Genomic DNA, 21,896 nt, shown 5'->3' with positions numbered 1-21,896 from the left:
CGGTGTGGCTTAGAATCTTTCGCTGTAGAAGAAATCTATTCGTATGTCTATTGGAGATAATTGTATTCTCTGGTTATAAAATAGGTTAAGCTCACAGAATAAATACCATCGGTCCCTTGGTGTTCGTCCTAAAGAGGTTCGACTGGATATCATTCATACTCACCAAAAGATGTGTAAGATTTTATTATTGTGGAGTGCCTTGTTCATCTCTCAGTACCTCCAACCATAGCCTTGCCCCTTTTATCCTCAGGATCAGTGTAGTTGTTGGAACGAGGTGTCGGACTCAGCAATGTATTCTTTTTACATTTTAATACATGTTTATTGTTCCTCCTTTGCTGTGTTGTTTTAGACAATCGTGGACTAACAGTTTGAAGTCATTGAACTACTTCCAAAAGTTGTATCGACATCAACAGGATTACGATTTCAGTTTCAATATGATGCTGGATGACCTTATCACGATAACCCATGACTATAAACCATTATAAACACAGAATCGACAAAAACATCTGCGACACGCACCTGGCGCATGGCTACATTTCTCAAATAAATCTGATTGAGGGTGGAGAAATCTGAAATATCTGAAAGGCAAGACAATTGTATGACAGTCATGAAATTCTGCAACAGCAACATGCACAGAATGACCTCCGTATAAAAAAAGTATCACCACCACTGCTCACATGTTTCCCTGCAGAAGAACATGCATTATGCTAGTGCCATTTTCTGCAAGAAAAGGCTTGCACATCAATGCGTATAATATGGTATTGATATGATGTGAAGGCCATCATTTACATATTCACAAGCAAGAGTCCATAACCCGGGTTATGGACTCTTGATATACATGTCAGATGTAGGGCATTCCATTGATTGGGGACAGAAAAAACAAAAAGAAATTATAGCAATAAAAACTGCTTTATGGCAGTTTTCTAAAACAGTTATTGTGTTCTAGTCCATGGACCCCGTCTAAAAAGTAAGAAATTAACGAAATGTGATAGCTGAAAATTAAAATTTCACACAAAACCTCACAATAATCACACACAGAATGAAAAGCTACATGCAGAAGACCTTTTCCCCTCGTGATCCTCTTTCCTATGCATGCATGTTGCTAATTGTTGGTGCAGTACAAGTTTAGTGTTGAAAGCAGCATTTCAAGTGTTGTGATTATTGTGAGGTTTTGTGTGAAATTTTAATTTTCAGCTATCACATTTCGTTAATTTCTTACTTTTTAGACGGGGTCCATGGACTAGAACACAATAACTGTTTTAGAAAACTGCCATAAAGCAGTTTTTATTGCTATAATACCCTATGCATGTGTCTTCCTTGTGGTGTATTGTTCATGCAGAGCTATCTAAGCCACTGGGCCAACCAGCTCAACGTTCCCGTGGTGTCCGTTGACTACATGACGGCCCCCGAGCACCCGTACCCACGTGCCGTCAACGACTGTTTCTACGCGTACGCCTGGGTGCTGAGGAACGCCACCAGCCTGGGCACCACTGCCGAGAAAGTCATCCTGGCCGGCGACTCGGCCGGAGGTAACTTTGTCTTCGGAGTGGCATTCCTCGCTGCGCAGTACCAGCTTCGGAAGCCATGTCTGGTGCTGGGCGCGTACCCTGCTCTGAAAATCTCACTGGATCTGTCACCGGCACGCTGCCTAAGCGTAATGGATCCGCTGTTACCCATTGGAACGCTGCGGGCATGTTTGAATGCGTACCGGGGGAGTGGCAGGTGAGATACCAGTTCTTCTTTTCCTTGGAAATTTCACTGTATAGTGCATTCCTGGGATTAGCAAATTAGAATTGGCAAACGTTGGCATCTTTGGATAGTGACAGCTGATAAGAGGTGCATAGACTGTCACTCCAGTAAAAATTCCTTCGGTGCAAATAGGATTGCCCATTTCACAATAATATATACCCTTACCTTGTAATGTGAACAGTCGGCGTGGAGACAGTAACTTTTAAAATTATAGCTAACGTGGTTGCGATATTGGTGTGTGACAAGCAAGGTGGCATGAAATAAAAGTTAAACTTCAACATTAAATACCCAGGGTCTAACACCCTTTTCTCCTTTCATCGGGTGTGGAGTGCTGTTTCGACGACCCTGCGTATCCTTTCCCAGACCTCAGGTGTGAAGTACCTCACCTGTGAATCACTGAGGTGGATGTCCCCTACAACATAGAGGTACGCTCAGGGAGTACGTAAATACCAGTGTTTTACTACTCCCTCAAACGTTCTACTGAAGTTTGACTGTATGCGACGTAGTGACAATGATAGGCGTTACATTACTTTGTCCACGCCAACGTAGGCACCTTCTCTGGGAGGTTGCTCAGTGCACCCAATGTGAGAGCTGTTCGCACAATATGGGACGGAATTGGCTGTAGGCTGCAGTCTCCCTCTGCGTGCGTGTGTGTGTGTGTCCACGTGTACTACGGTGAAACTACACCAAGTCACGTTCTTAGCACATCGACAATCAACTTTCACACTTCATGGCTTGTGCTTATGCAATGTGAAAGAACCTACAGTGCTGCTCAATGAAATCCAGTCGAGTCACTCACGTACGTGCTGGGCGTTGCCCTAGACCTGCGAACATTGGGCTGCGAAATGGTGCAAGGCGCAAACTTGACTCACGCGACCGGATTTCATTGAGCAGCACTGTACTTTAAAGTGCTTTGCTGTGACTTTGTCACTTTCTGGTTAGCTGTGATTTTGTCACTTTCTGGGTAGCTGTGTATGCTGTGCACAACCGGATTTCATTGAGCAGCATTGTATGGTTTTGTCACTTTCTGGGTAGCTGTGTGCACATCACCTCAAGCTTTGATTTTCATCACCTCGAGCTTTGATTTTCATCACCTGGAATTGAAACAAAACTGCGTCGCTTCCTTTGTCCTGCTTTCTTTATCTGATGCAACGTTGGTGATGGATGAGGACAGAGAGCTCTGTGACTAGAGGCAGGTGTTTGGTGGACGTGGACCGTGTGACTTGCCTTTGCCCTTGCTATAGTCTCCTTAAAGTCATCGGAATCCACTCTCTCAGTCTCTCTGTGCTCGCACTGCTAGGCTATGCTGTGGATGTACTCCGCAATGCTGATTGCTCTGTGAGTACCAGTTCATGGTGTTCTTCTCTTGTCCTGTCCAGCACGCCAGAGTATCACCCGAACACCGGTCACCTGTCACAGCTGCAGTCGGGCATCCACCAACGTCATGCCACCATCCTGAATGCTTCGCCGGCCTACCTCTCTCCACTGCTGGCCAGTGATGAGATGCTGCACAGCTTACCATTGGTTGCATTGCTGGTAAGCCACTATAGCACACATGGCAGTACGGTATGAGCTATGCATTCACATACCAGTAGCTGAGGAGTGCTAATTCCGTACTTATCGTATTGACAAACTGGCCTATTGATCAGGAACTGTCCGCAAATACACCCCTGTCCAAAACTCTTTCGAGAAGGAACCTTTCCGATGCCCCGGAAAACCCAAGCACTGCTATACCACACGTAGGTGTGTGAATTGTGACTAGATGCAATAGTCATGTACATGTAACTAAGTTAGGCAACCTTACAACATGTGCAATGTTGGAAGTGTGTTTCACCAAAAAGGAGACCTAGAGTAGAGAGTCTTCTGTGTAGTCTCTACATGTGACATGATGAGCATGTAAACAACCTGATTCTGAAGTACAGTCATGCACATGTACGTACTTCACAGGATCTGCTGGAGCCACAGAGTCAGAGGTCAGCAATGTTGTGACAGGCCCTGGCCTGTAGCTCGGTGTGATGTACAGTCAGATCTCGCTTATCCGGTTCCCTCGCGACCCGGAAGAAAATAGCTGGCTACAGATTTACAGCATACGTGATGCATCCAATGTAACCGGTGTTCGGTTATCCAGTTCCCTCGCCTATCCGGATATTTTTGTGGAAAACGGATGTGTGCGGTTAAGCGAGGTCTGACTGTACTGTTAGCATTTTGAAGCCTTACTGATCAATGCAAGGAGCAGTCTGTGTGTAATGAGTAGCTATGTCTGGAGCAGCTAGTCTGTGTGTAATGAGTAGCTGGCCATGTGAGTTCCATAGAAAATCGATTGTGCCTGAGACATATTGCGTGTCTGGGAAGGGGTGTTAATAGAGAGGTTAAGCTTTACGTGACACAAAAGTTCAGCTCGCGCGTTGGAAAACAACGCAAGTGACCTGCAGCTCACGTCGAAATTTGGAGGTTTACGCCTAATTTGACGTGATATTGCGCATCACGTCAGAAATAACGTGCAGCTTAACCTCTCTCTAATAGTCAGTCATGTGAAGTGTGCACAGAGCACCTTGGTAAGCACATAATTATAGATCATCTACATGTATGTGCTGGACCCTGCTAGGAATGGGAAGGTGGGTTACTAGCACCCCTTCCACAGAGAGTAGGGTGCAGTATGAGCTGATAGAACTTCCATGACAGCGACCTCCATTGGAGAAGGACCCCTGCTGTCCAGTGGAAGAGTTGCCTGAGGCTCAGCCGTACTTCTTATCGGTATCTTTGAGTACAAGAACATTTCAAAATGCTACATTATTGTGCTCCTTTGTGGGTGTTCAAGTAAGAAAGCTATGTTTCTTTGCCGATAGATTTCTTCGTGCTATGGGTCATCTCTTACTCTGTGTGTGTGTGTGCCAGCTAGTTCAGTTGGTGGGTACACTTATGCCTGATTGTGTTGGGTATGTTGCCAACGGGCTCGGCTGCTTGAAGGTGTAATGTTGTACTTGCCACCTTTGTTGGTTCCAGGGTTCATATACTTTCTATTTGAAGTATACATACCTGTTAACCATGGACTGCTTCTGGCTAGATTAACTCTTGTGTAATCGATGGTGCTAGTGATGTCTAAATCAGATCCAGCCTGATTTAGCCACCCGCACTAGTAGCAAGTATTACCTCCACTGGGGGCAGGGGTAACTGCAGTTGGATCCCAGGACGGATACCCTGATGCCGTCAATCCTTTTTCTGCACCTTGTCCACACCCACTTACTGAGGTGTGGTGAGCCCATAAGTGGGATCGTTTTCAAGTCCACCCAGAGTTTTGGGGATTTCAGGGGGTGTCGGCCGTTGGGCGGTTCAATAACCAATTGAGTCATCTTTCCAAGATTCCTTTAGAGTCTCTCTCCCCTCTCCCGGGGAGACCCACGTGACCAGTTTTGGCAGTGAGCAACAAGTACAAGTACAGGTGTGTGTGTGTGCGTGTGTGTGCATGTCTCTCTCTCTCTCTCTCTGTCTCTCTCTCTCTGTCTCTCTCCCTCTCTCTCTCTCTCTCTCACACACACACACACACACACTCTCTCTCTCTCACACACACTCTCTCTCCATCCGTTCTGTTGTACCTTTCAGCCAAGTTCATTTGACCCACTCTTGGATGATTCCATCGTCATGGCGCGTCGTCTGCACGCACTCGGCAAGGATGTGACACTACGCCCATTCGACGGAATATCCCATGGCTTCCTCAACTTCCACGCAGTCAGCCGCTTGGCGCAGCAAGCCACCGACGTGTGCATTGAGTTGATGGACGCAGCAATCAAGCAACACGACCAAGATGTTTAGTCGTGATACAAGTAGTCCCTATTGCAGTACGAGATGTCACCACTCATGCGTTCTCAGTGCAGCACCGGACATTTGCCCATTGGCACTCATTTTACGAGTATTGAACTATTTAAAAAAAATACTTAAGTAAGGTCCATAATTAGTTTTATTCCCGTAGCTATGCAGAAGACGTTACTTCAGTAACGTCTGGCGCTAGCCAGGGTCCACACAGCTTTAATTTGGTGTTTGTGTGTTTGTGTCACGCCTGGCACTATCCCGTATCTGTCCCGTACCGTACCATAAAACACAGCTGGCCGCAATATTCAAATAGGGCTTTCAACCGCAAGATCATAACGTGAAGCAACTTGGAAGAATGAGTATGAATGCGAAGTGTATGGGGGAATGCATGTAGGGCGATAGTGCGGGTTTGAATCCCAGGTAATGCCCGAAAAAAATAGGAGAATTTAAAAATTTATAACATCCCTTTTCTTTTTTTGCCGTCATCAAGGCGGTAGACGGTGTCGTATTACCCTCGACCGTACCTATCCCGACCGTACCGTACAATCAAAAACGGCTGGCCACAATGCATATTCCAATAGGGCTTTCAAATACAAGATCATAACGTGAAGCAACTTGGAAGAATTAGTATGTATGCGAAGTGTACCGGGGGATGCATGCAGGGCGATAGTGCGGGTTCGAATCCCAGGTTTAATATGTCTAAAAACAAAAAGAAACTTATAAGAATTTATAACATCCCTATGCTTTTTTTTGTCTCGGTCATCAAGGCAAAAAAGCATAGCGTAGGGCCCTGAGCTTCCAAGCTCTCTCGTTACCAAGCATCAAGTTGAAGTGGTTTGGACATGTTGCAAGGCATCAGGATAGCTACTCCCACTATTTCTTGGATGGAATATTGCCTGGTTCTTGGCTGCATGTAGTCTAGCCTATTTTGCACTAGCGTGACCCATGCTACCGGCATACCGACAGCTCCTAAACAAAAAATAATGCGGTGCCCACGTTATTGTTGATATAATATGACTGTGGCTAGTAGGGTAGTGAGTCAACACAGTAAAGAAATATACACCAGTTCTATGTGCGATAGTGCAGATCTGATACTTGCTGGATATAACATTGGAGGTTAGCGTCAATATGCACTTGGAACACTAGGGACAGTCCAGCCGTCCTAGATGACTACATTATCATACTCCCATCAGAGGGTGTACATGATTTAAACATACACACATAAAACGAGGCACTCAACTGTGAATGTACAAAGAGCCATGCGAACACGTAGTCTATGTCTTTTTCTTAGCCTTGGCGCGGGGCACCTTCGTGTGCGCGGATGCCCATGCCTTGAGGGCAAACAGCTTCTTGCCCAGGTCAGTCAAGTCGACACCAGCTAGTTCAACCTACAAGTACACCGTGTAAACACAGAGATAACACTGTGTTACATGTGTGTATCAAGACTCGCTGACTGAAGACTCACGAATCATGCATGCTCATATCACACGTGCGCATGCGAGACAGGAGACAGTTTGGGGAATGTCATCACACAGGAAAACAATACTAGCACATCGTTACACCACTGGCACTATGATAGGCATGTGACGTCACCCGGATGATGTGGATACATGAATACTCATATACGTAGCAGTGTTCTGACGTACCTTGCTCGCGTGCTGTTGTTGGGCCGACTGCCGTGCGCCACACGCTGGTCCCAGATGAGTAAGCTGCCAGCACGCATGGGTACTCTCTGGGGCTGTTTGTACATGGGATCATGGCCATGCACAGGTATAAAGTTCTACAAAGAGAACACAGAGATCACAGGTAACAACCAACCATTTGAATGGTAAAGTAGTCGTTGTTGATGAAATCCAGCCAAATAAAACATCAGTACCCCGCAGCAGTACACAGACAACTGTCCCTGTGGGCAACAACTGTATGGTCCTGACCCTAGTTGAGCATGATAAGGCTGGATTTTGCTGGACATGACAGTAGTTTTAAAAAGCAGCACAGTCCCGGAGAAGGTTGCAGGAGAAAACAAGTAGCTGTAGAGAGAGTTTGTTTTTTGCAGATTTAGATTTATATTGCTCCAGGAATGGTCAAGGGTGAACAAGGGTCTTGTCAACTGCACAAAGGTGTTGTTTGTTGCTCGGACCGCGGTCACGTTCTCAGTACTGAATATCACACCAGCCTTGCCGCGCTATACATTGTGCCGTGGTGGTCACAGGTGAACGCGTTGGAGTGTCGCTTCTCAACAGAGCCTACAAAACAAAGTCATGGCGCGTGTGCCGTTATCACCGTTTGCATGAAGCCTCAGATGTCGCGGAGTGATTCTTAGTTTCTTACCTTGCCTTTCGCTCAGCTCCCCGGCAAGTTTTCCTGTTTCTGTAGTTACGTCATGACCAGTATGGCACTCAGCTGTGGGGTAGCTAACGATGAACCTAGTAGGGTGCAGAAAAAAAAACACATATACATCATACATTAAAAATCCGGTTTGCATCAGCTGTGGATTTTTCAACTCCCATCCTCCCAGTCCCTGCAGAGAAACTTTGGTATAATTAGTCTGATGTGATATTGAGTCGCGTGATATTGCAAGATAACACACAAAATGTCACACATTGAGTGCCAGATTAGATAACATTCATATCACTTATGTAACATGGGCAAATGTGGGCACAAGTTATGCGATTGAGTCTACCAACTAAGCCAGATTTTGAAGAGTCAGACGTGCACAATCCAGCACAAAACTGACAAGGAGCACGGAGACATTCCACGGCATGAAAGTGCCTTGTGCCCACATTTTTCCATGTTACAATTTTTTCTTGGCTCACCATCTGAGTTCCAATCTCTTATGTGTTGAGTTATAGTATTCTTGAATTGTGTTCAGTTTATCATCATTATAATAAGGTCGAGCATTGAAACGATTGTTTTCAGAATCAGAATATTCTTTGAAATGCTGATAAGTAGTTGATACGTGTGGATAACACAAGTGGTTATTTGTAGAGGTTATTCTTCTGGCAACTTTTTATTTCGCCATTTGTTTGGATAATGAACCTACCGCTCGCACAGACTGAGCTCACACAACTTCTCAGCTTCAAGGGCAGTCGTAACTGACTTCTTTAGTTTCTCCAGCTGGGTGTTGTGTCCTCCACCTTGTTTCATGCTGTCAAACTAACAACATGTGTGAACTATAACAAGGTTTATCTAATACTAGTATTGTACTAGTATTGGGTTTGTACAGTCTATATCCAGCCCACTGATAATGGTGCAGAGCCACTCCGTTTTATGTGTCTATCAGCACTGCTTGTTGTACTGTTGTGCATTATCATACTACTACGCATTCGTTCCTCATGTTGTATTCACGTCTGATGCGCGTAGTCGCGTACACTGCTTTCATTCCTCATGTTGTATTCAAGTCTGGATGCGCGTAGTCGCGTACACTGCTTTCACTTCTCATGTTGTATTCACGTCTGATGCGCGTAGTCGCGTACACTGCTTTCGCGCAATCTTTTGATTTGAATGTTTTTTGAATCTCCGCTTCTGCTTCTCTCTGAACTTTCCTTTGTACTGCAAGATGATTTCGATCAGAGTCAGAGTAAAACATTATAATACAGTCTTCTAAAACAACGAGTCGTGTGCTATCCGGAGGCATGTTCGAGTAAGAACAGGGTTATATAATAGTACTTGTCTGTATCAGAGGGTCCCGGGCATCATACAGGCGTAGGAATAGGGCCTTTGTAAATAGCTGCCGTTCTTTGCCAGTACGGTAATGTTTCTGTGGGCTCTTTTACCTAGGGTTTTTGTCTCTTTTTTGTGTTCCAATTGATTTTTACTTTTTATTTTTGTGTTTAATACTAACATCCATGCATTTTTATGACTTGGGGCTGCACGCGTGCTAGAGTGTACGTGAAGTGTGTGGGTACAGTGAGGGCTGCGTCCCACCCGCCTGTGTGGATTCACAGGAAGTGTGAGTTACGAAGTCTGAAGAAAATGTTGAACGGTCTCTGCTGGGATGACGACTACACCATAGCTCAGTGGTTAGAGCATCGCTAGCTACAAGCGAGGGTCCCTGGTTCGAGTCCTGGTGGTGACAGTCAATTTTTTGTTCAGACTTTTCCCGTTTGTCTCTTTCCCTCAAACTAGTGAAGATTCATGCATTTAAATTGATTTTTGTACTTCAAAGTAGTTTACTGAATTTGAATTTGTTTGATGATATGTGCAATTAATTATTTATTTTTCCCGCACAAGAGGCTTTACTAGTACTTACCTGCGGAGGCATTGGTTGTGAGAGTTACCACCTCACCCTCGCAGTTTGGCGCTGCATCCCCTCTGAGATGAACGGCTGCTGAAAATGTTATTGCGTCTGCGTTGTTGTGACTGCTTTTGCTACGCTGCCTGCTCTTCTTGGCATTGCTGCTGCTACGAGTACGAGTTCGTACTGCAGTCTTCTGTCTTGGCAATTACTGCACTAATAAATAATATTGAAGTAATAATATTCACTGGTACGGTACAGTGGTAGAATTATTAGAAGTTGAAAAAGACATCATGATATTGATAATAATCATCGAAAAGTGAACATGAACCGCTTCGAACACATGTTCGGCAAATATTTTTCCCTTGGCCGCGGGCCTAGCCTAGGCTGTAGCTGTAGCTCAAGACTGCACTCGTACTGGGTCACGGCGAAGTGTCTCACTCGCTCTACCGCCGCAAGTCTGGAGCGCTTTGCGCTGGTGGGTCTCGCGATCGCGTGCGCGCACTTCTGGTTGCCGTGGTGCGAGAAATCCGGCCCTCCTAGACGCGCCTAGACCAGCGTCCCTTTACTTGGCTTTAGTCCTTCGCTTCAACAACACTAGAAGACGTTTACAACAAATGAGAAAGGGAGGGAGACGAAAACGGACAACTGGACTGTGTCGTGAGAAATGGAAGACTGAGCTGTGCCGACCGAATAGCGATGTGATCTAATGTTTGAACGAATCGTGCTTTACATGCATGATGTGGTAAATGGCAAGAGATGCTCACCGTCTGCCAGACCACGGACGGCCATCTACTCATACATTACTCATTTAGAAAAGCGATCCTGTCAGCTTTTCTATTATTGTGTTCACATGGCGCTACCTAACGACACCGCTATTCAGACACGTTGTCTACGTAGCTACGTAAGTTTCTACGTAAGATGCTCGGTACCGGTCCTGGACCAGGGAGCTACTCCACACGCGCGGCCGGCTGGCCGCATGCGTGTGCATTGCAGACTTTTTGTTGTTGCCTTTTCGGATGTGCATGCACGAGGAACTTCCTTCTTTGGAACTGCTTCTTGCATGAGCTGTTTCGGATATTTCGTCTCCTGGCCTGGCTTATTTCGTTTCGGCGCTGCTGAGACCTCCTTTCGCGGAGTATTACTCAATGACAGGTGAGTTGACCAGTTCCCTTTGATTCATTTACTTGTGTTGACTCTTTCATTTACGAAAAGTGTGCTGATTTTGGGCGGAATGCAATAAATAATGGAAAAGCTGACAGGATCTCCTTTCTAAATTTAGCTTTTCCGCTGCCGAGGCCTCCTTTTACGGAATATTCAATGACAGGTGATCAATGAGTGGACCAGTTTCCTTCGATTCATTTGCTTATGCTCACCCTTTCATTTACGGAAACGTGTGCTGATTTTATTCGGATTTAGATCCATTTTTATCTCTTTGCCCTTGCCTACAGTGTGCGAAGAACGCGAGTTCACCTTCTTGACGGTAAGTCTTATGTTAGATGTGTTGTCGAAATACTCATATTCATTGCACATTAGTACGTTACAAGTAAGGCACTGGTCAGTGGCATACTATCGTTGGCAGTTCCCAATCTGGAGGGAAAGGTTCAAGGACTCATTGACCGAGTTTGCCAAATAAATTCGCATATCAGGGAAAATCTCCATTGTGGAGAGGTTCAGTAACTTGTTTGCTTAATACGAAACAAGCCAATTGGTGCAGTCTCGTCTCGTGAAAATCTCGTACTTGTATGATTGGATTTATTTACTCGAGTCTGGGCTGTTTGATTTGTGAGTACCGCCGAGATTGCACTGCCCCAAGTAAAATTTCGTGCCGCCAAAGCAAGAATTTCGATCTGCAATCTGTTTGTAGTACCTGTAGTACCTGCAAGAATGTGCAGTACATGTATCATACTTTCTCTGTTCCTGTTTCAGTTGCCGTCATGTTGCTAAAGAAAGGTTCAGTAGAGAGGTTCTGCAAAACGAAAATTCGAACGTAGTTTCGCGACAGTCCTTGCGAAAGTGTGTACGAATTTTTGCACGAACTTTGCGTTCTGCACATTTTCGTAGTTTGCGCGGGCCAAGTGCACGTACGCCATGACCCGATCTCACGAAATTTCCTACGACAGTTCATTTCGCGTTCCCTGCAAGTTTCGCGTCCAAAGTTGCGGAAGTTCGTGCGTAGTTTCGCACTTCATGATGTAGAGCGAAAGTTTGTACGCATTTTCGTTTTGCAGAACCTCTCTAGTGACTCTTTTGTTTCATACGAGACGAGTCAATGAGTCGGTGTGGCTTAGAATCTTTCGCTGTAGAAGAAATCTATTCGTATGTCTATTGGAGAAGTAATTGTATTCACTGGTTATAAAATAGGTTAAGACAAACTCACAGAATAAATACCATCGGTCCCTTGGTGTTCGTCCTAAAGAGGTTCGACTGGATATCATTCATACTCACCAAAAGATGTGTAAGATTTTATTATCATGGAGTGCCTTGTTTATCTCTCAGTATCAGTACCTCCAACCATAGCCTTGGCCCTTTTATCCTCAGGATCAGTGTAGTTGTTGGAACGAGGCATCGGACTCAGCAATGTATTTGTTTACATTTTAATACATGTTTATTGTTCCTCCTTTGCTGTGTTGTCGTAGAAAATCGTGGACTAACAGTTTGAAGTCATTGAACTACTTCCAAAAGTTGTATCAACATCAACAGGATTACGATTTCAGTGCAATATGATGCTGGATGACCTTATCACGATAACCCATGATTATAAACCATTATAAACACAGAATCAACAAAAACATCTGCGTCACGCACCTGGCGCATGGCTACATTTCTCAAATAAATCTGATCGAGGCGAGGGTGGGGAAATCTGAAATATCTGAAAGGCAAGACAAATTTATGACAGTCATGAAATTCTGCAACAGCAACATGCACAGAATGACCTCCGTATAAAAAAAAGTATCACCACCACTACCCACATGTTTCCCCGCAGAAGAACATGCATTATGCTAGTGCCATTTTCTGCAAGAAAAGGCTTGGACATCAATGCGTATAATACGGTATTGATATGATCAAGAGTACATAAACCTCTTGATATGATCAAGAGTACATAACCCTCTTGATATGATGTGAAGGCCATCATTTACTGATATAGGGCATTCCATTGATTGGTGATAGAAAAAACAAAAGAAATTATAGCAATAAAAACTGCTTTATGGCAGTTTTCTAAAAAAAAGTTATTGTGTTCTAGTCCATGGACCCCGTCTAAAAAGTAAGAAATTAACGAAATGTGATAGCTGAAAATTAAAATTTCACACAAAACTTCACAATAATCACACACAGAATTAAAAGCTACATGTAGAAGACCTTTTCCCCTCGTGATCCTCTTTCCTATGCATGCATGTTGCCAATTGTTGGTGTAGTACAAGTTAGTTAAAGTTGAAAGCAGCATTTTAAGTGTTGTGATTATTGTGAGGTTTTGTGTGAAATTTTAATTTTCAGCTATCACATTTCGTTAATTTCTTACTTTTTAGACGGGGTCCATGGACTAGAACACAATAACTTTTTTTAGAAAACTGCCATAAAGCAGTTTTTATTGCTATAATACTATACTGGTTTAGCTTTGTGGCTGTGTGCCGTAGCTAAGCGAGAACTCAGGCATCTCGTGTCCGCAGGACCGCGTGTGCGCGTGTGTCGTGGTTTGTCACGTGATATGCTGCACGTGCTAGGCGCTAGGCCCAGACAGATTCTGCTCCGCTCGCTAGGCCTAGACCAAATTTGCTCGGGGCGCTTCGATATTTTGCCGGCAAATTTTGCCCAAGCACTTTCCATATTATAGCAATAAAAACTGCTTTATGGCAGTTTTCTAAAAAAGGTTATTGTGTTCTAGTCCATGGACCCCGTCTAAAAAGTAAGAAATTAACGAAATGTGATAGCTGAAAATTAAAATTTCACCCAAAACCTCACAATAATCACAACACTTGAAATGCTGCTTTCAACTTTAACTTGTACTGCACCAACAATTGGCAACATGCATGCATAGGAAAGAGGATCACGAGGGGAAAAGGTCTTCTACATGTAGCTTTTCATTCTGTGTGTGATTATTGTGAGGTTTTGTGTGAAATTTTAATTTTCAGCTATCACATTTCGTTAATTTCTTACTTTTTAGACGGGGTCCATGGACTAGAACACAATAACCTTTTTTAGAAAACTGCCATAAAGCAGTTTTTATTGCTATAATTTCTTTTGTTTTTTTCTGTCACCAATCAATGGAATGCCCTATACCAAAATGTTAATGATGGCCTTCACATCATATCAAGAGGTTCAAACAAACAAGACCGGTCCAGGAAGCTCCAAGTAGAGTGCTCAATGTACGAATGTGCAGAGCAGTATACACACACAACAGAGGTGAATGCTGCTGTCTGATGATCGCTCCGATGCGTGAAACTTAAAGCTACAGCTAACACAGCCTTTCGCCTCTGTTGTGTGTGTATCAAGAGGTTTATGTACTCTTGATCATATCACTACCGTATTATACGCATTGATGTGCAAGCCTTTTCTTGCAGAAAATGGCACTAGCATAATGCATGTTCTTCTGCGGGGAAACATGTGAGTAGTACTATAGTGGTGGTGATATTTTTTTATACGGAGGTCATTCTGTGCATGTTGTTGTTGCAGAATTTCATGACTCGATCAGATTTATTTGAGAAATGTAGCCATGCGCCAGGTGCGTGTCGCAGATGTTTTTGTTGATTCTGTGTTTATACTAGTTTATAATCATGGGTTATCGTGATAAGGTCATCCAGCATCATATTGCACTGAAATCGTAATCCTGTTGATGTCGATACAACTTTTGGAAGTAGTTCAATGACTTCAAACTGTTAGTCCACGATTTTCTAAAACAACACAGCAAAGGAGGATCAATAAACATGTATTAAAATGTAAACAAATACATTGCTGAGTCCGACACCTCGTTCCAACAATTACACTGATCCTGAGGATAAAAGGGTCAAGGCTATAGTTGGAGGTACTGATACTGAGAGATAAACAAGGCATTCCATGATAATAAAATCTTACACATCTTTTGGTGAGTATGAATGATATCCGGTCGAACCTCTTTAGGAAGAACACCAAGGGACCGGTGGTATTTATTCTGTGAGTTTAACCTATTTTATAACCAGTGAATACAATTATTTCTCCAATAGAAATACGAATAGATTTCTTCCACAGCGAAAGATTCTAAGCCACACCGACTCATTGACTCGTCTCGTATGAAACAAAAGAGCCACTAGAGAGGTTCTGCAAAACGAAAATGCGTACAAACTTTCGTTTCTACATCATGAAGTGCAAAACGTCGCACGAACTTTCGCAACTTTGGACGCGAAACTTGCAGGGAACGCGAAATGAACTGTCGTAGGAAATTTCGTGAGATCGGGTCATGGCGTACGTGCACTTGGCCCGCGCAAACTACGAAAATGTGCAGAACGCTAAGTTCGTGCAAAAATTAGTAGAGACTTTCGTAAGGACTGTCGCGAAACTTCGTTCGAATTTTCGTTTTGCAGAACCTCTCTACTGAGCCTTTCTTTAGCAACATGACGGCAACTGAAACAGCAACAGAGAAAATACGATACATGTACTGCACATTCTTGCAGGTACTACAGGCACTACAAACAGATTGCAGATCGTAATTCTTGCTTTGACGACACGAAACTTTATTTGGGGCAGTGCAATCTCGGCGGTACTCACAAATCAAACAGCCCAGACTCGAGTAAACAAATCCAAACATGCAAATACAAGATTTTCACGAGACGAGACTGCACCCATTGGCTTGTTTCGTATGAAGCAAACAAGTTACTGAACCTCTCCACGATGGAGATTTTCCCTGATATGCGAATTTATTTGGCAAACTCGTTCAATGAGTCCTTGAATCTTTCCCTCCAGATTGGGAACTGCCAACGATAGTATGCCACTGACCAGTGCCTTACTTGTAACGTACTTATGTGCAATGAATATGAGTATTTCGACAACACATCTAACATAAGCCTTACCGTCAAGAAGGTGAACTCGCGTTCTTCGCGCACTGTAGGCAAGGGCAAAGAGATAAAAATGGATCTAAATCCGAATAAAATCAGCACACGTTTCCGTAAATGAAAGGGTGAGCATAAGCAAATGAATCGAAGGAAACCGGTCAACTCAGAGATCACCTGTCACTGAATATTCCGTAAAAGGAGGCCTTGGCAGCGGAAAAGCTAAATTTAGAAAAGAGATCCTGTCAGCTTTTCCATTATTTACAAGTTGCATTCCGCCCAAAATCAGTACACTTTTCGTAAATGAAAGAGTCAACACAAGCAAATGAATCAAAGGGAACTGGTCAACTCACCTGTCATTGAGTAATATTCCGCGAAAGGAGGTCTCAGGAGCGCCGAAACGAAATAAGCCAGGCCAGGAGACGAAATATCCGAAACAGTTCATGCATGAAGCAGTTCCAAAGAAGGAAGTTCCTCGTGCATACACATCCAAAAAGGCAACAACAAAAAGTCTGTAATGCACACGCATGCGGCCAGCCGGGCGCCCGATGGTAGGAGCCATGGAGTAGCTAGCTCCCTGGTCCAGGACCAGGTACCGAGCATCTTACGTAGAAACTTACGTAGCTACGTAGACAACGTGTCTGAATAGCGGTGTCGTTAGGTAGCGCCATGTGAACACAATAATAGAAAAGCTGACAGGATCGCTTTTCTAAATTTTGCTTGGCATTGCCTTTCGTTTCCGATATTTTGCTCCATTTTGCTCCTGCTTTGTGGCAAAAATAGCTTCAAATGAACCGTCTACTTTGGTAAAAGTGGATGGTGACTCTGATGAGGAAAGCAAAACTGAAAATGGTGTCAGTGTTACGGATTTAACCGGGATTTTGTAGCATGATTTCAAATTTATGTACCCCTGACAACCTGCACGAGCTATTTCAGCACGACGTTGGCCCAATGAAACCAAAGAAAGTAGAATAGAATTGCCAAAACACACCCGGATCCTCTGTAAATTCGATATTTTGCTCGGAATTTGCTGGCAATTTCTTTTCGTGGGAAATTTCGATATTTTGCTGGAAGAAATGCCGGCAAATTTGGGCTAGGCCTACCGCTCGCCTCGATATTTTGTCGCAAAAAGTTGCTGCGAAATCTTCGATATTTTGCCGAGCCTGGCACAAGAATCTCGATATTTTGCTCCATTTTGCTCCGGAAAAACGTGTATTTTATCCAATTCCTGTACAATCCCGTACATGTTTTCATAAAATCGCAGGGTCGGTTTCTCAACACGGATTTCCACGCACGTGTCCCTTAGTTCTTCCAAAATCATGTGGATCCACAGTGAATCCCAGTGATATTTCGGTCACATGATCTCGTCCTGGGCAGTGTTTGTTTGTTTGTTTGTTTATTTACGGATTCTCCAGAGGTAAATGGATACCTATCATGGTAGTTAGGCCTTGACAGATTATGCTAGCATAAATTTTCGCATAATTCCTACCAAAATCGAATAATCGCATTATTCGAGGCAAATTGCATACGAATCGCATAAAATTGGACTAATCCGCCTGTTCGCATCAAATTCCATACAGTTGTACATGTTCTACAAGTACAAGTACAAGTAGACACACCAGGAAGGCGTAGGTTTACGACTCCCTTGATAGCATGTCCAGTCCACTACAATCAGTGACCAGGGTGACGGTCATAGCTAGGTCGGACGGTGCGTTGACCCCGTTGAACTTTTGCTACTACAGTACAACGCCCTCTACAAAAAAATTCACCTATTATTTTGCACAGAACCATCATATACAGTGGTGGCCAAAAGTCTTGTCCGCAGGTGGATTTCTCGGTTATATTCAACAAAATGGCACAACAAGCTGTACACCTGTCATTTTCTAGAGCAGATACAAAGTTTAGAGGAGAATATTCAAAAATATTTCCCAAAAGTATATTTTCTGTGTCCCTATCCCTAAGTATGGCAATGTGCGGCCGGACATCGCTTTTGGCCAATATTGCACAATCTACAATACGCGGCGTAGAGTCAACTATTTCTCATCTAAACTGTTCTAATCCCTACAGAAACTAAGGCCAGACTCTCTGGAGTCAGCCTATACCAATTTACTGGGCCTCCTTTGTTCTTGATCATAGCTGCCATGCGGCGCGGAATCGATTCAACGAGGCGGCGGCAGATATCCAGTGAAATCGAATATCATGCCTGCTTGCACTCAGTGAAGAGCTCACCATCGTTTTTTGCCCTCCTGCTGCCCTGGCGGTGCTGGCTGAGTATTTCCCATAGATTCCCAATGGGATTCAAACCGGGTGACTGTGGTGGCCACTCCATCACCGTCAAGTCTTGCGTCGCGCGCCATGCTTTGGTTGCCTTGGCTGTATGTTTGGGGTCATTGCCCTGCTGAAAAATAGCCTGTTCATCAGCAAAAAGGTCAGTCATGGACGGCAGCATGACATTTTGCAGAATGCCCATGTATTGGTTGGCTGTCATGATGCCCTCGACCTTGAAAAGCCGTCCAACGCGCGTCGCCGACAAGCATCCCCATACATGATATCTCCATCTCCATGCTTCACAGTACCACGCAAACAAATCAGGCTGTGTCGTTCTCCAGGCTTCCTGCGAACAAACCTCACTCCATCAGAGGCATGGAAGTTGAATTTTGACTCATCAGTCCACAGCACACGACTCCAATCTGCCACTGTCCAGTTCCTGTGGGCCTGGTCAAACTTTAGTCGTTTTTTCAAATTTTTGGCCGACATGAAAGGCTTTTTCACGGCGATGCAGCCCTTCTGGCCTGCGTTCTGCAGCCTCCTGCGCACCGTTCGTCCAGACACCCGTGAATCCATCTGCTAGGTCGTCTCAGCTCTCAGTTTCGGGCTGGTTTTGAATCTATCTGTCATATGGAGTATCTTTAGACGATGGTCGTAGCTGGCCCTGGTCACCCTGGGCCGGCCAGAACACTTCTAGTTTTCAACACGTCCATCGACATGATGTTTGGCAATGACTCTACGGCACGTACGCTCGTTCAGGTCCAAAATCCTGGCAATCTGACTAGATTTTTCACCATTCTGACTCAGCTTTACAATGGCCAGCTTCGTGCTAGCATAGAGCTCTTTCCTGCCAGCCATTGGGGTCAAAACGAAATCTCTCGGTGACAAATTCACGCCAGGACGACTCCTGAAGCTCTGTGCTTGCAAGCTTTCAAATTTCCGGCATGCATGGCCTGTCAAAAACTACGGTAGTACGGTACAATGTGCGTACGCATTTTTGGCCAAAAGTCATGTCCGCACGTGGCAGCCATTTGTGTGACGTAATAGGTCACGTGACATATATGACGTCATGCTTTCCCCCGAAAATCGATTTTAGACCGCATTGCAAGTCATTGAAAGAATCACCAGGCCAGAATAACCAATCTCACTCAACATTCACCCATTTTTGGGTGCCGGACATCACTTTTGGCCACCACTGTACATTATAGCAATAAAAACTGCTTCATGGCAGTTTTCTAAAAAAAGTTATTGTGTTCTAGTCCATGGACCCCGTCTAAAAAGTAAGAAATTAACAAAATGTGATAGCCGAAAGTGAAAATTTCACACAAAACCTCACAATAATCACAACACTTGAAATGCTGCTTTCAACACTAAACTTGTACTGCACCAACAATTGGCAACATGCATGTCATGCATGCATAGGAAAGAGGATCACGAGGGGAAAAGGTCTTCTACATGTAGCTTTTCATTCTGTGTGTGTGATTATTGTGAGGTTTTGTGTGAAATTTTAACTTTGGGCTATCACATTTTGTTAATTTCTTACTTTTTAGACGGGGTCCATGGACTAGAACACAATAACTTTTTTTAGAAAACTGCCATGAAGCAGTTTTTATTGCTATAATTTCTTTCTTTTTTTTCTGTCACCAATCAATGGAATGTCCTATATCAATAAGTAAATGATGGCCTTCACATCATATCAACACCGTATTATACGCATTGATGTGCAAGCCTTTTCTTGCAGAAAATGGCACTAGCATGTTCTTCTGCGGGGAAACATGTGAGTAGTGGTGGACCGTGGTGATCCTTTTTTTATTTTATACGGAGGTCATTCTGTGCATGTTGCTGTTGCAGAATTTCATGACTGTCATAAATTTGTCTTGCCTTTCAGATATTTAGATTTCCCCACCCTCGATCAGATTTATTTGAGAAAATTTAATGTAGCCATGCGCCAGGTGCGTGTCGCAGATGTTTTTGTTGATTCTGTGTTTATAATGGTTTATAATCATGGGTTATCGTGATAAGGTCATCCTGCATCATATTGCACTGAAATGGTAATCCTGTTGATGTCGATACAACTTTTGGAAGTAGTTCAATGACTGTTAGTCCACGATTTTCTAAAACAACACAGCAAAGGAGGAACAATAAACATGTATTAAAATGTAAACAAATACATTGCTGAGTCCGACACCTCGTTCCAACAACTACACTGATCCTGAGGATAAATGGGGCAAGGCTATGGTTGGAGGTACTGAGAGATAAAAAAAGGCACTCCATAATAATAAAATCTTGCACATCTTTTGGTGAGTATGAATGATATTCAGTCGAACCTCTTTAGGACGAACACCAAGGGACCGATGGTATTTATTGTGTGAGTTTGTCTTAACCTATTTTATAACCAGTGAATACAATTATTTCTCCAATAGACATACGAATAGATTTCTTCTACAGCGAAAGATTCTAAGCCACACCAACTCATTGACTCGTCTCGTATGAAAGAAACGAGTCACTAGAGCTATAGAGAGGTTCTGTAAAACGAAAATGCGTACAAACTTTCGTTCTACGTCATGAAGTGCGAAACTTCGCACGAACTTTCGCAACTTTGGACGCGAAACTAGCAGGGAACGCGAAATGAACTGTCGTACACACTTTCGTGAGATCGGGTCATGGCGTACGTGCGCTTGGCCCGCGCAAACTACGAAAATGTGCAGAACGCAAAGCTCGTGCAAAAATTCGTACACACTTTCGCAAGGACTGTCGCGAAACTTCGTTCGAATTTTCGTTTTGCAGAACCTCTCTACTGAACCTTTCTTTAGCAACATGACGGCAACTGAAACAGCAACAGAGAATGTACGATACATGTACAGCACATTCTTGCAGGTACTACAAACAGATTGCAGATCGTAATTCTTGCTTTGGCGGCACGAAACTTTATTTGGGGCACTGCAATCTCGGCGGTACTCACAAATAATAAATCAAACAGCCCAGACTAGAGTAAACAAATCCAATCATACAAGTGCGAGATCTTCACGAGACTGCACCCATTGGCTTGTTTCGTATGAAGCAAACAAGTTTACTGAACCTCTCCACAATGATTTTCCCGGATATGCGAATTTATTTTGCAAACTCGGTCAATGGATTCTTGAACCTTTCCCTCCAGATTGGGAACTACCAACGATAGTATGCCACTGACCAGTGCCTTACTTTTAACGTACCATTGTACAATGAATATGAGTATTTCGACAACACACCTAACATAAGCCTTACCGTCAAGAAGGTGAACTCGCGTTCTTCGCACACTGTAGACAAGGGCAAAGAGATAAAAATGGATCTAAATCCGAATAAAATCAGCACACGTTTCCGTAAATGAAAGGGTGAGCATAAGCAAATGAATCGAAGGAAACCGGTCAACTCAGAGATCATCTGTCATCGAGTATTCCGTAAAAGGAGGCCTCGGCAGCGGAAAAGCTAAATTAATTATTTAGAAAAGAGATCCTGTCAGCTTTTCCATTATTTATTGCATTCCGCCCAAAATCAGCACACTTTTCGTAAATGAAAGAGTCAACACAAGCAAATGAATCAAAGGGAACTGGTCAACTTACCTGTCATTGAGTAATATTCTGCGAAAGGTCTCAGCAGCGCCGAAACGAAATAAGCCAGGCCAGGAGACGAAATATCCGAAACAGCTCATACAAGAAGCAGTTCCAAAGGAGAAAGTTCCTCGCGCATGCACATCCAAACACGGACATGCGCTGCAACACAATGTCTGCCGTGCACGTGCACAGCACGCGGCTACCACTCGTTGGTAGATCTAATACCGA

General features: G+C 43.9%; 1 protein-coding gene and 1 long non-coding RNA gene across 2 annotated transcripts; one reads left to right on the top strand and one right to left on the bottom strand.

The window, feature by feature from the left end:
• The first annotated feature begins 1,333 nt into the window (after positions 1-1,333).
• LOC135826039 (hormone-sensitive lipase-like) lies at positions 1,334-5,698 on the top strand. Its single transcript, XM_065338672.1, has 3 exons — positions 1,334-1,722; positions 3,129-3,285; positions 5,350-5,698. Exons 1-3 carry the CDS (start codon positions 1,334-1,336, stop codon positions 5,557-5,559), a joined length of 756 nt encoding a protein of 251 aa, XP_065194744.1. The 3' UTR covers positions 5,560-5,698.
• Positions 5,699-6,540: 842 nt separating this feature from the next.
• On the bottom strand, positions 6,541-10,054 carry LOC135825726 (uncharacterized). The gene is made up of 4 exons (XR_010555121.1): positions 9,806-10,054; positions 7,885-7,979; positions 7,203-7,336; positions 6,541-6,944 (listed from the first exon to the last, which is right to left on the bottom strand). It is a non-coding gene; the product is annotated as an uncharacterized LOC135825726 (long non-coding RNA).
• Positions 10,055-21,896: the final 11,842 nt, after the last annotated feature.

Source organism: Sycon ciliatum, chromosome 10, assembly GCF_964019385.1.
Source record: "Sycon ciliatum chromosome 10, ocSycCili1.1, whole genome shotgun sequence".
Classification (NCBI taxonomy): Eukaryota; Metazoa; Porifera; class Calcarea; order Leucosolenida; family Sycettidae; genus Sycon; species Sycon ciliatum.
This window is presented reverse-complemented; position numbering and strand designations above follow the sequence as displayed.